The sequence below is a fragment of the Artibeus jamaicensis genome, unplaced genomic scaffold, assembly GCF_021234435.1.
Source record: "Artibeus jamaicensis isolate MK-2021 breed Jamaican fruit bat unplaced genomic scaffold, CSHL_Jam_final contig_447, whole genome shotgun sequence".
Taxonomy (NCBI): Eukaryota; Metazoa; Chordata; class Mammalia; order Chiroptera; family Phyllostomidae; genus Artibeus; species Artibeus jamaicensis.
In genome coordinates, this window is record NW_026521834.1 from 1,560,774 (window position 1) to 1,573,376 (window position 12,603).

The following is a 12,603-nucleotide window of genomic DNA, read 5'->3' on the forward strand; positions in this document are numbered from 1 at the left end:
ATTATCTGCTGGAGGATGCAGCCAGGCCCCCTTCTCTTTATCCTTCCTTTCTCGGATCTCATATGACCTCAAAATGTTCTTCCAGAAGTCTGACCCACATCCTTCCTGTTGCAGCCCTGCCCCCTCCCTCCCCAAGTGTCCTAAGAGGATAATCTTGAGTACAAATCTCCAAGGGCTCCAAAGCCTGAGAACCTTCTAGGGCTTATCTTTCTGGGGTTGACATCCCCACCGCCACTGCTCAGAGCAGAAGCTGAGAGACAGAGAAAGAGAAGTCCCAGCCTGGTGTGAAGGAAAAATGAAAGAACCAGGGGGACCCAGGTCGAACAACAGTAAGGACTTCCTAGCACCCACGGTGTGACACAAATATGCACCACCACACCACAACCACCTTCGGCTGCCTGGCTTCCGGGGGAGGAACAATTGTCTTGGCTTTCCATGACGCGAGTCCTCTGCCAGGGCTGGGGCTGTCGGTAAAGCCACATTTCCTGCTCCAGGGGCTAGGGTGAGAGGAGAATTGCTGAGTGTGCACACCTTTTGCGAGAGCAGACACATACCCTGCTCCCGGGGCTCCCTCCCAGGCTGCCCCCGTGGAGTTCCCCCTGGTCCAGATAGGCCCCCAAGGTAAGTGTGATGTTGAAGAATGTGGGTGGGAGGGGATGAGACCCCCACGGCCTGCTCTCTCCTGGACCAGAGCCCCACCCCAAGCTAGAGCTGGCAAGACTAAGTGCAGGGTGCCCACAACCCCTTCTCCTTCTCTGGGACTGCAGGTCTGCTCAGCCCTGAGAACAAAGGATCTGCTGTGTGTTCTTTTGAGAGGAGGGTGGAGAAAGCAGGAGGGATGGGGAAGCCAGAGGACCCTGGGCCAGAAGAGGGACCTGCACCAAAGGGATCTGGCTCCCCTCCCTGACTGTGGAACTTGCTTCCAGGACACTCGGAGGACAGATGACACCCAGCTCCCCTTTCTGGTGCCCAGTTTCCCAAACAAGCTGCTCAGCTGCCTCAGCCCCCTCTGTCCCTCTTTGGCTCCATACTTCTCCTCTCTGAGAAATCCACCCCTGCCACTGTCCTACCTGCATTTCTCCTGCTGACATACTGTCCCTGTCCTCCAGGTTCCTGGTGAAAGGCACGTAGGGCACCTCTAAGCCTGGGGAAGGGGTGAGCAACAGCGAGAGGCAGCCCCTCGCTGAGAAGACCCATCTGTTCTCTTTGTGCCAACAGGGAGTCACGAAACCCCTACCCCAACCTTCAGCACCTTCCAGCCCATGGACTTGGCCTACAAAAGCTGCCAGGGCCTGGGCTTGCTTCCAGTGCCCAGACTCCAGGCCCTGAAGGCTGAGGAGGCCCAGTTCATCCCTACAGCCCCAAATGTCCACACTGGGGTGAGTGGGAACCTGGGTTTGCAGCCCCTTCATCTGCTCCCAAGCCTCCCATGGGTGAGGACTCATGGATGAACAAAGGTCACTGGGGAGAAATCAGGAGTGGCCTGGGACTGCCTACAGGGATAGCTCACAGAGGGGGGAAAAGAAGATGGGAGGTCCCTTCTTCATGTGCTAAACTGCCCACTCACTGCTCCTCTGCCCCTGGGAAGCCCAGGTTGAGTCCCCAAGTGACCAAGATACAAGTCTCAGAAACAGGCATATGCATCTTTGTCCACGACCTTCATTTGCCTAGCACACCCCCATCGCAGTCCTTCCAGCTCACCCATTTGTTTGGGAATCCTTCCTGCCGACCAGCTCAATCCGCTACTGTAGGGTGAGCTCTCCCTTATTCCAGACTCTGGGGTGACCTCCTGCTTCACCTCCCTCCAACCTCCAGGCCAGGGTATGACTTCTGGTCTATCTGGAAGGCCTCACCCCATTTGAGCAGGGTCTGACAGCTTACTGCTCTTGGTTTAAAGGCCCCCAGGATCCAGTGAGTAGAAAAATTCATAGAAGCCAAAACAGCTGAGGCCGAAGAAGGGCTTTAAGTCAGACCTTGGGAGGGAATTTCTGGGCAATTATACTTAAAATAGGCAACTGCAATGGGGGTGCTAGGAGCTTCCTCCTCCCACCCAGGAGGGTCTGGAGATAAAGATGAGAAGGTAGCCACTGGCTTGGCATCAGGAGGCCCACTAACCACGGCTGCTTTTCCTCCTTGAATTCCTCCCGTAACCAGGCATCTTCCCAGGCCCTGGGGGCTGCCCCTGGCCGAGAAGACACGGGAAGGGCTGAGGAGGTGCCTAGGGAAGGAGGCCACTCCCTTCAGGCCGAGACCCGGGCTTGGTTCCAGGAGACCCAGGCCCAGGGGCTCCTGCAGCATGGAGCAGCCCCTCCTTGGTTCCACGGCTTCATCACTCGGAGGTGAGTCACAGGGGAGGAAAGAGGCCCAGAGAGGGGCGGGAGCAAGCCCTGGGTCCCTGGGCCAGTCAGGACTCAACTGGGGCTCCCAGCCCAGGCTGTTCCTCCTGGAGGTTCCCAGGCCATTCACCAAGGCATCTCTCCTGGAGGAGATCATTGGAGAGACTCCAGCCAGACCCACCCTGGGCCTCAGTTACCCTCCAGTATCTAAGGCCTCTAATCCTCAGGATTCCCACGCGTCTCAGGCTCTCTCTCACCCTTTCTTTACCTCTGGCTCACCCAGCTCTCTCTCCTTTCTCCCCTCCCTTGCAGTTCCTCCCTCCTCCTCCTCCACTTCTCAGCTTCACTTCTCCTGCATCTTTGCTCACCACCTCCCTTCAGCTTGACTTCTGTCATCTACGAGCCTATTAGATCCCACCACCAACAGAACCACCATCACCCCAGCTCCCCTTCACCCCCGCCCGCCCGCCCCTCCCTCCACCCACCCACACACAACCAGCTGCCCTTCCAATGCTGGGGCGGAGAGGAGAATGCAGGGCTGGAAGTCATCCTGGGTGGGACCCCTGGGGTCCATCCACGCCCAGGCGCTACAGCGGAAGAGTAGTGCTCACATCCCCTCGCCCATCTCCACCCTTCTCCAGCCACTTCAGTCCGATTAGTTGGGTCTGGGGGACCCCACGGGAGCCCGGGCAACGGGGAGCAAGGCTGGAGCAGTCAGAGCAATATTCTGTCTCTTCTCCATCACCCCAGGGAGGCCGAAAGGCTGCTAGAAACCGAGCCAGAGGGTTGCTACCTAGTGCGGTTCAGCGAGAGCGCCGTGACCTTCGTGCTGACTTACAGGTGGGGGGGCGGGGGGCGGGGGGCGGGGCGAGGCGGGGCCGGACGGGGGGCGGGGGGCCGGCGCCCAGCGACCAGGAAACTGGGCTTCGGGCTGATCCGAGGGGCGGAACTGGATGCAGAAGTTGGGTGTGAGGCCGAGCTTGTGACCGCTCGCAGGACCCACTCTCTTCGCTCAGTCCCTCCTCTTCCTCTTCCCCACCCCCACTACTGAGAGTGGGACACCTGGGGCCGGGGGTTGGGGTGGGTAGGGATCAGGCCTCGTGCTGGTGACCTGGCCCGGAGGGTTGGGCCTGTGGGGGAGACGTGTGATCCCGACCTGCACCCTCCAGGAGCCGGACTTGCTGCCGCCATTTCCTGCTGGCCCAACTCGGGGACGGACGCCACGTGGTGCTGGGCGAGGACAGTGCCCACACGCGGCTGCAGGACCTGCTGCGGTACTACACGGGGTCCCCGCTCAGCCCCTACGGGGAGACGCTCAGCCAGCCCCTTGCCCGCCAGGTACGCCCCCTGCCCCCGCCAGCTGGGACCTGACCCTGACTCGGACCCTCACCCTGGAACCCAGGCCAGTCCCCCTCCTCACCCAGAGCCCAGGCCACAGGACCGCGGCGGCAGGCACTCTCCCCGCCCCCCCACGAGACTGCCCAGCCGTGCCTCTCTTGCCCACGTACCTCCGCGGGAGGCCCTTTGAGAAAGATCACGCCGTGGGAGGGACCCTTGAGAGACCAGCCCAGCCACAAAGAGATGGCACATGGGTCACTTCTTTTTGTTTGTATGTTTGTTTTTAATTAAGGGATATTTACTGAGTACCCAGAATGTACCAGATGCTGGCAGGTTCTGGAAATAGAGCCGTGGAATGACAGAGGTGGAGGGTGCTGGTCTTCCAAGACCAGCAGCAAAGACAGACAAATACTGAGAACCCAGTGTGAGGGTGTGATGGGAGGAAGTACAGAGTAGGGGAGCTGTGTCAGGGGTGCCTCCCTGAGGACGTTCAGGCAGTTCTGAGGGACCACTCTGCCAGGCATTGGTCTGGGCCCCGGAAAAAGAGCAGTGAACAAAACTGACCAAAATATCCCTGCCTTCATGGAGCTTACATTCTAGTGAGAGGAGACAGTCAAATACACAATACGGATAACTAACGGATAATATGTAATGATACATGCAGCAATGATAAGTAAGTGCTAAGAAGAAAAAACAAGCAGTACAGGGAGTGACGGGTTTGGGGAGATCTTATAGAGACATCAGGGAAGGCTACTCTGGTAAGGGGACATTTGAACTGAGCCCTGAATGAAGTAAGGGACGGAGCCATGCAGACAACCAGATGAAAAACCCTCTGGGCAGAATGAACAGCAAGAGCGAAGGCCCTGAGGTAGGGGGATGTTTGGTGTGTTCGAGGAAGCTAGCAGGGCGGAAAGGTAGGAAACGAGATCAGCGAGGTGAAGGGAGGAGGCCCTGCAGGCTCTAGTAAGGATTCGGGATTTTAGGCTGAGTGAGACGTGATGGTCTCACGTGATGGTCTCCTTGTGAGGAGTGACACGGCCTGGCAAGGTCAGAGAGGCAAAGGTGGCCAGATGGAGGCCACTGCGATGCGCTGGGTGAGATGAATGCAGGCTGGCCAGGATGGCAGAGGCAGAGGGGTGAGGAGGTGGGATGCTGGAACTGTTTTGAAGGTCGGCCGAATGGGGTTTTCGAGGGACTGGATGATGAGTGTAAAAGATGAGCTCTCACTGACTGGGAGGAGGGGGCTACAGGAGGAGCAAACCTAGGGCTGGTGGAGAACAGGAGGTCAGTTTTGACATGTACAGTTTGAGGTATCCATTCGCTGTCCGTGTGGAGATGTCAGGTAGGCAGTTGGAGTACCTGAACTTGGAGTTTGGGACACAGGTCTGGACTAGAGATAAATATTTGGGTCATCAGCATGTAGCTGGATTGATTCTAAAGCCTTCAGGAGGGGTGAAATCTCACTTAAAAGTGATAGTAGATGGAAAAGAAAGGGCTGCCAAGTCTTCAGCATTTAAAGTTTGCAGATACGAGGGAGAACCTACAAAGGAAATTGAGAAGGAGCAGCCAGAGAGAGAGGAGAAAACCAGGAGAGGGCAATGGCCTCGAAGCCAAGCAAATAAAGCAAGTCAGGGAAGAGCAGGTGCCTAGAGGTGCAGAAACAGCCACTGGGTTTAGCCAAGGAGTCATTGGTGACCTGAGCAAGAATGGTTTCTTGGAGCTTGATTGGAATCAGTTCAAAGAAGCAGTAACTATGTATATGGGCGACCCTTTTGTGGAATTTCATGAGAAACAGGAGGAGACCTGAAGATTCTGTAGCAGTGAGAACAGGTGCAGAACAGCGTGGAGGCAAGGGGAGCCAGCTGGGACTGACAGAGCTGAAGGCAGGCCGGCGCAGACCAAGCTCTGTGATTGGGTCTCAGAGGGTCTGACACTCAAGCTCTCTGCACTTCGGACTTTATCTGGGGGCAGCAGGGGGCCACCAAAAGGCTGAAGGGTTGCTAGGAGATTTTCTGCAGGCTCACCACCCACGGGGTTGGAGAATGGATTGCCAGGGCAAGATAATGCAAGGGGAGGACTTAAGAGGCCTGGACCAGGGTGATGGCTGTGGGCATGGAGAGAAGCGTGCAGAGGTAAAAACACTGAGGCAGTGAAAGGAGCAGGGCTGTGTTTCAGCAGATGTGGGTATGGAGGAGCCAAGGTTGACTCCTAAGGTGCTGGGTGGCAGCAGGGTGGAGGTGCAGCTTTTTATTCATGAAGGGAATGTAAGAGAGGAGGGGACTGGGACAAGGAATAAGAATTCTGATTTGGATCCATAAAGCCTGCAGTTCCTGTACACCTCCAGGTGGAGACATGCGCCTGGTGGATGCAGGGGAACAGCAGCAGAAGCGGGCATGTGGGAGCATTCATGAGCCCAGGGCTAAATGCTCAACTAAAAGGACACTGTCCCCCTGTAAGACTCATCTTCCCTGAGGCAGTCTCTCTGCCCTAAAATATCTGGCATATATCTCCATAAAGTACTCCCCTGGGACCTGCAGAAATAAACATAGGCTCAGCAGACTTGGAGGTCTGTCATGCCAAAAATTTTTAGGCTAAAAACTTCTCAAGCCTTGTTGCGTTTTTACAACCACAGGCACAAGGGAGGCCTGTCTGGCCCTGTGTGCCAGATGAAATCAAGTTTAATGCTAGATATTGCCTGTGATCAGAACTGTCCCCCTCCCTGCCGTCTCCACACCCTCTTCTTCAGGCAGGGAACCCAGCACAGGCCAGATTTCTATACCCCTCCGCCATCTTCCGCTGGGCCCGTTTACTTTGTCCTCCTCTAGGAGGCCAAAGCCATCCGTCCTCAACCAAGTCCCTCAAGCCTCCTTCTTTCACCACAGACTCCTGAGCCTTCAGGACTTTCCCTAAGGACTGAAGAATCAGACTCTGGAAGCAAAAGCCAGGACCTACACCCCCAGTACAGCCCAGTTCTCAAAAAGGAGAATCCCAGAGTCCCCACACAGAAAGAGGGGAACTGCGAGCCAAAGGAGGTATTGGGCTGGAGGATCCTGGAGGAGGCCAGGCAAGAGGGAGGCGAGGGCAGGGAGACAAAGGAGTAGACAGCAGCTTGCAAGGAGCAGGACCAGCTGGGAGGGGTGGCTTCTGCAGAGGGCACAGGCTCCTAGCTGGGTTGCTCTGACCCACTCTCCTCCCCAGCTGTCACCTTCTCTCCTAGCCCCCTAGGCCCAAGCCTCCTGTCCCTGCCAAACCTCAGCTACCTGCAGAAGTCTACACAAGCTCAACTCCACGACCCCGCCCGGCCGTGCCCCCCAAGCCCTCCAACCCCATCTACCACGAGCCTGATGAACCCATAGCTTTCTATGCTATGGGTAGGGGCAGCCCTGGGGAAGCCCCCTGCAACATTTATGCTGAGGTGGAAGTGGCAGTGCCCTCGGGGAGTGAGGGCCCACCGTGCGTCCTCCAGCACCCGGTCCTCTGGAAGTGCCGGTCCAGGCCTGTCCCAGGAAGCCAGGTAAACGGGAGTACAGGGAAAGCTAGATCCCAAGAAGGACTTTCTGAAATCTATTTTGAGAAGGGTTCAGATTGGATACCTTGGTCAGAGTGAAGGTCAGAGGTCTGAGGCCCAGAGATTGCTCCCTCTCTTCTCCCTGGCATCACTGGGGCCCTTTGTCAAGTCCCAACCCGCCTCCACTTCTCAGCAGTTCATCCCTTCCTAATTCACAGAGAAAAGAGAGGCCCTAGGCAAGTGCCCTTGGCCTTCCCCCACCAGAGCCTGCATTCTGGTTGGTGTCCATCTCACCCAGCTGGTCTTCTTTAAATTCACTTGAGGTCGATCCCAACCTGTGCCATGAATCTCAGCCTCACCCATCCTCTCCTTCCCAGTCTGAATTTGGGCCCCTCCAGCTGTGGCTCCCTCCCTTCAGCCTTCATCACCCTGCCCAATGTGAAGAATAGACTCGGAGTCCCTTGTGTCATCTCAGATGAGCACCTACACTATCCCACCCCACCCCACCCCCAGTGCTTACTCCTCCTCACCCTTTCGGGGACCTGGCCTGTAACCCAGGCATGTGCTATGACTGGAAATTGAGCCAGAGATCTTTCTGTTTCAAAGCCAATGCCCTCTACTGAGCCACACCAGTCAGTGGTGCGGCCCCTCTCCCTTTTCCAACCCTCCGCCTCCCCAGTCTTCCCACTGATCAGTTCAAGTCAGATCTCATGGGACGTGTCAGGCCCAACAGGCTGCTCCTACCCTGTTCCTTTGCCCCAGCCCGCTCAGGCCCTTCCCCACCCTCTGTCCCTGCTGGTACCCCAGACTCCCCCTCGCCCTTGTATCTGGTTATACTCACCCACACACCCTTGCCACCTGCTGCCATCCTAAAGCTGATAGCACCAGTCCATGGACCCAACTTCTCTCCAGGCTTTTGCTCGACTCCCCAGTGTCCCGGGTCTCTCACATTGAGCGCAGCCAACACTGCCCTCGTTCCCCAGATTGCCCCTCCCATGTTCCCTACCTGGATATCCAACCACCCAAGTCAAAATCCTCGGGCTCCTTCCACATCTCCCTCTCTTCACCCCCATTGCCCTGTGAGTCACTGATTTCTGCTGGCTGTCTTCCGAAATATATTTTTCCTTTCCCCAGTGTCAGGCCCCTTCTGATCATCTCCTATCAGAACTTTTCCAAGAACTTCCTAGCTCTTCTCTAACCACCAGACCTGCCACTTCTGATTCACTCTGCCCCAGGGAAGCCAGAATGGTCTTTTAAAAACAGCTGCCTGGCTGGTGAGGCCTTCCATACTCAAAGGGAGGTGTGTGGGGACGGTGCCACCTCCTCAGTCTTATCACCTCTCCTCTCAGAACTATTCATGTTTCTCCAAATACACCAAGTGGTTTCAAGCCTCCTGGGGTTTGCACCTGCCAGTCCCTCTGCCTATACCAGCTTCCTGCAAGTATAACGTCTTGCTGCTTGGGAAACTTCTAATCACCCTACCAGCTAGCTGGCACTTCTCTGGAAAGACTTCCCTGACCTGACCACAGAGCCATCCACAGTGCCTTTTACACAGCTGCCACGCCACTGAGCAGCTGGGACATGGCTTCCCCTTGCCCAGCAGGGTGTGAGTTCCCTGAAGGCTGGGGCTGGGACCTATCCATCTCTGTTTCCAGAGCACCCAGCATAGTGCCTGACACAGAGCGGGTGCTCAGGAAATGTTACTTGAATGAATGAGAGGGATTTAGCCCTCCTTTGTGCAGGCCAACATCTGTTAAGACTAGATGTGTTAGTCCTTGAGGCTGCAGGTAGGCCTAAGAGGCAGGGGATAGAGTATGTGACCAAAGATTGTCCTTTTCTCTATAGAATCCAGGTGGCCGGCAACTGCGTTCTGAAAATTCTGCAGCTGAACAAGGCTCTCTCGTGCCCCACCAGCCCTTGCCTCTCTGGGGACACAGCCTCCCTCACACCCCTTCTGGACAGGTGCTTCAGCACAGAGGACAGGCATGGCTTTCCCTGGGACCTCCTCAGTAGCCAGTGATTCTGAGCGAGGACAACCTGGAACATCTGGTCCCGAGACTTCACACACACCCAGGTGCCCTTCTTGGGAAATATGGATGGAACAAACTATAAGCGATCAAAGCTGGAAAGGATCTCAGCATCATCTATTGCAAAGATGGCAAAAAGGTGTCACCTTGTATGCCAACGCCAATCCATTGGTCCTTGCTGCCCAGGTCACTGCACTGGAAGAGTTGTTAAGGTCATATCTGAACTCAGCAGAAAAGAGCACTGTGATTGATTAGTGATGTCTTCTATGGGTGAGGGAATGAAGGGGAGCATCTTCTATTTTTGCCCTTCCTGATCAAGTCCAACTCTCTCACTGTGCAGATAAATAAAGCCAGAGTGGGATAATGACTTGCCAAGGTCAAGGATAGAACCCAGGCCTGATTCTCTGGTTCAGAGCTCTGTTCCTGACCCCATATCCACTAAAGTCTTCACAGGAAATGTCAGAAATTTCCTAAGACAGGAAATTTGGCTGCTCTCCAGAGTTCTACCACCTGGGGTCCTGGTTGCCGAATCACTTGTACAGATCCCAGCACAGCCCTGTTACCTTGACAGGTCTGGGATCCCACAGAGAAGCCTGGAGGTCAGAGGAGCAAATATGGAATCTACTTCCTATTAGGACACACCCACCAGTTCTCCCCCAGACTCCTCAGTGCCTGGTGCTCCTCTAAAGGTGTGGGCTAGCAGGGCTCTGCTGCCTCCCGCTGCCCTGGCCTCTCCTGGAATCTGATTTCCTTGGCCCTCCTGGGCCTTCGGGTCTGGGCCCTGGTCCAATGCTGCTATTGTCTGAGGGTTGGTTTGGCGAGAACAGATGTTAGAACTTGTTTGTTGATTCTTGTCTGGCTAATAAATCATCGCCAACCACTTCCCCCTACAGGGATCCAAGTACTCCAGGCTCCTTCTGTGTCTGCCTATTATATTATGGAAGGGCAGGTGTTTGGGCTGTTACTGCAGTGGAGGGGAGAGAGGCCTGGGGGTCAAGAGACACCTAGGCAAGGATCACAAATCTGTGGGCTGGGGGCCAGGAGACACTGAGACAAGGGACACAGACCTCTCTCTGCAAAGTGTTCCTTCCCTAACTGGGTTGCTCTGGGCAGGCAGCCAGAGAGAGAGAGGTGGCTGTATCTCCTGTGGATGCCAGGAAAGGGAGACAGGCAGGGAGGGGAGTTATTGAGGGTAGCCCCTGTACCTCCTTCCCCACCCCTCCTTCCAATGACAGGCCTCGGAAGGGGAAAGTGAACCTTTAGCCTGTACATGTGAGCCCTTAGAGGATGAGGGGCCCCTACAGTGGCTCCAAGACTCTCTTCTGTGCCTTCCCAGCAAGGCCAAGGCCATAGGCTTTTGCCTGTTAGGACCCTGGTTCTTTTCCCTGTCCCTCTTGTGAGGTGTTCTTCCCCTGTCTGCCAAGACCCACTTCAGGGCAGCCCTCTATCCCACTGCAGAGCTCCAGACTCAGGGCTTTAACCCCTGGAACAATCTGCCTGGGGTCTTATTTTTGTTTCAGACTGGGGGCTTTTCAAGGCAGTGCTGTGTCTGCCTTTGGACTGCCCTCAAGGCTCAGAACAGAGACTGTCCCCACCCCCTGCACTTTGCCCCAGAGCCACTCAGGCCCAGGTACTCCAGGGGTCCTATCTCTGCAGCCCATTCAAGGTAACCAGTGTTTATCAGGGGCCATTTTCTGCCAGAGGCACAGAAGTCCCCCAGAACCTTTCCTGAACCCATGTCCCCTAGGCCTAGCTGCTGCAAACCACACCACCCCCAGCCTGGTACAGGTGCCAGCTCCAGTGACAAGCAAGTTCCCCTCCTTTCCACTCCAGTGCTAATCAGTTTAAGGAGAAATTCAGTTGCTGAGTCAACAGGGTGGGGGGCGGAAACTGCCTGCTGTCTGTAGGTCTAAACTCCCTCCCCAGCAAGAGAAGAGATGGGGAGAGCAGGGAGCAGATGGTTTGCAGGAATCAGGCTGAAAGTGCAAGAAAGGTCTCAGATTAGACTCAGGATCTCACCCAGTGGCTGCTTCCTTGTGGCAAAGGCAGGAGGCAAAAAAAGGAGTTTACACTATGCAGCAAGAGCTGGAAATCGGAAGTCAGAAAACAGGATGGACAGATGCAGGGAGGAGGCAGAACTAACTGCATCATGATCCACTTGGTGTTTTGAAGGAGGGAAGCCTGCTGGGGGGGTGCAGCGTGGGACCCAGTGACTCCCTCTCCGGCTTCACACAGGAGGGGTGGACTCACTGAAGGAGTGTGGGAGAACCCAGATGATGGCATCATGAGCCCTGGGTCCCTGCTGTGGCACTGTGCTAACTAGCTAAGTAACCTTTGGCAGGAAAACCTTTTCTCTGCATCACTGTTCCCCACATTCCTTTGAAATGGAGGTAAAATGCCACCTTACTGCACACGGGACTGCTGTACAGATCAGATGAGACCATCCAAATGAAGGGCTTGGCAGAGCAGGGCAGCTGGGGCTTAAAGGGACTTCAGACCCTTTGTGACTGACTGGTTCAACTAAATAGGAAATAGGTCCAGAGAGGGGAGGTGACAGGGAATTGCCAGCAGTCAGACCCAGATCTTGCCATCCCAGTCCAGGGCCCCTCTGCTAAGCAGGCATAAGGTCCCCGTCCTCCCAAGGACTCCGGCTGCAGACCCAGCCCTGAAGACCAGGTGGTGGAGGCTCCCTTCCCCTCACCGGACAGGGGACCCCTAGCACCATCTTACTAACTTCACTCCCAAGCTAAAGCCTGGGGCTATGGTGAGATCTCAGAATGAAGGTAACTTCACAGAAAAGTAGCTGGAGCCACTGTGCTGAAGGCAGGGGGTAAGGGTGGGGCACTTCCTAGCTAACACAATCTTACCCTGGGCATTCCATCCCTATTCCTGCCTCCTTCAGGCAGATTCTCTGGCTCAGCCCTGAGATTTGAGAGTCTCCCACCCCAAGGCCCAGGCCCCCCATCAGAGCCAGCAGCTCGCAGCTGGTGCAGGGTCCACACATCCCTTTCAATTCCAGCCCCTTCAGCACCGTGGCTGACCCCGGTAACACTTTTTTTCCTTACCCTGCCTCCCCTAAGCTGCCCCTCTCATCCTATCTGCTCCTTTAGCAGATGCAGCAGACAATCTCAGTAAGGTGGCCTATAGCTGGGGCTCAAGGGCAGGGGGTAGAAAAGCAATGAACTCTATAACCTCAGCTATCCCAATTCCACAGCACATCACTGCCCATGAACCCACTCACCACTGAGGGCCCACTTTCAACTACCTCTACTGGCCTTAGCACACCTGACCCTACCTGAAAGAAAGCTGAGGGAAAGGGTAAAACAGGTTAGAAGCAGCTAGCACAGAGCTTCCCAAGGCCCCACAGAACTTCAAATGCCCCCTTAAGGGGACT

The 12,603-nt window shown here is 55.7% G+C and overlaps 1 protein-coding gene across 3 annotated transcripts; it reads left to right on the forward strand.

Moving 5' to 3' along the window:
* The first annotated feature begins 209 nt into the window (after nt 1-209).
* SH2D2A (SH2 domain containing 2A) lies at nt 210-10,105 on the forward strand. 3 transcript variants are annotated; one of them, XM_053666307.1, is made up of 8 exons: nt 211-329; nt 1,219-1,379; nt 2,155-2,339; nt 3,087-3,176; nt 3,506-3,674; nt 6,557-6,706; nt 6,892-7,188; nt 9,028-10,105. In XM_053666307.1, the coding sequence occupies exons 1-8, from the start codon at nt 296-298 to the stop codon at nt 9,193-9,195; spliced, it is 1,254 nt and encodes a 417-aa protein (XP_053522282.1). In that variant the 5' UTR covers nt 211-295; the 3' UTR covers nt 9,196-10,105. The 3 variants fall into 3 exon arrangements, with proteins under 3 accessions (XP_053522285.1, XP_053522282.1, XP_053522283.1); XM_053666308.1 differs by lacking the exon at nt 211-329 and adding an exon at nt 346-621; XM_053666310.1 differs by lacking the exon at nt 6,557-6,706 and having other exon boundaries at nt 210-329.
* The last annotated feature ends 2,498 nt before the right edge of the window (nt 10,106-12,603 follow it).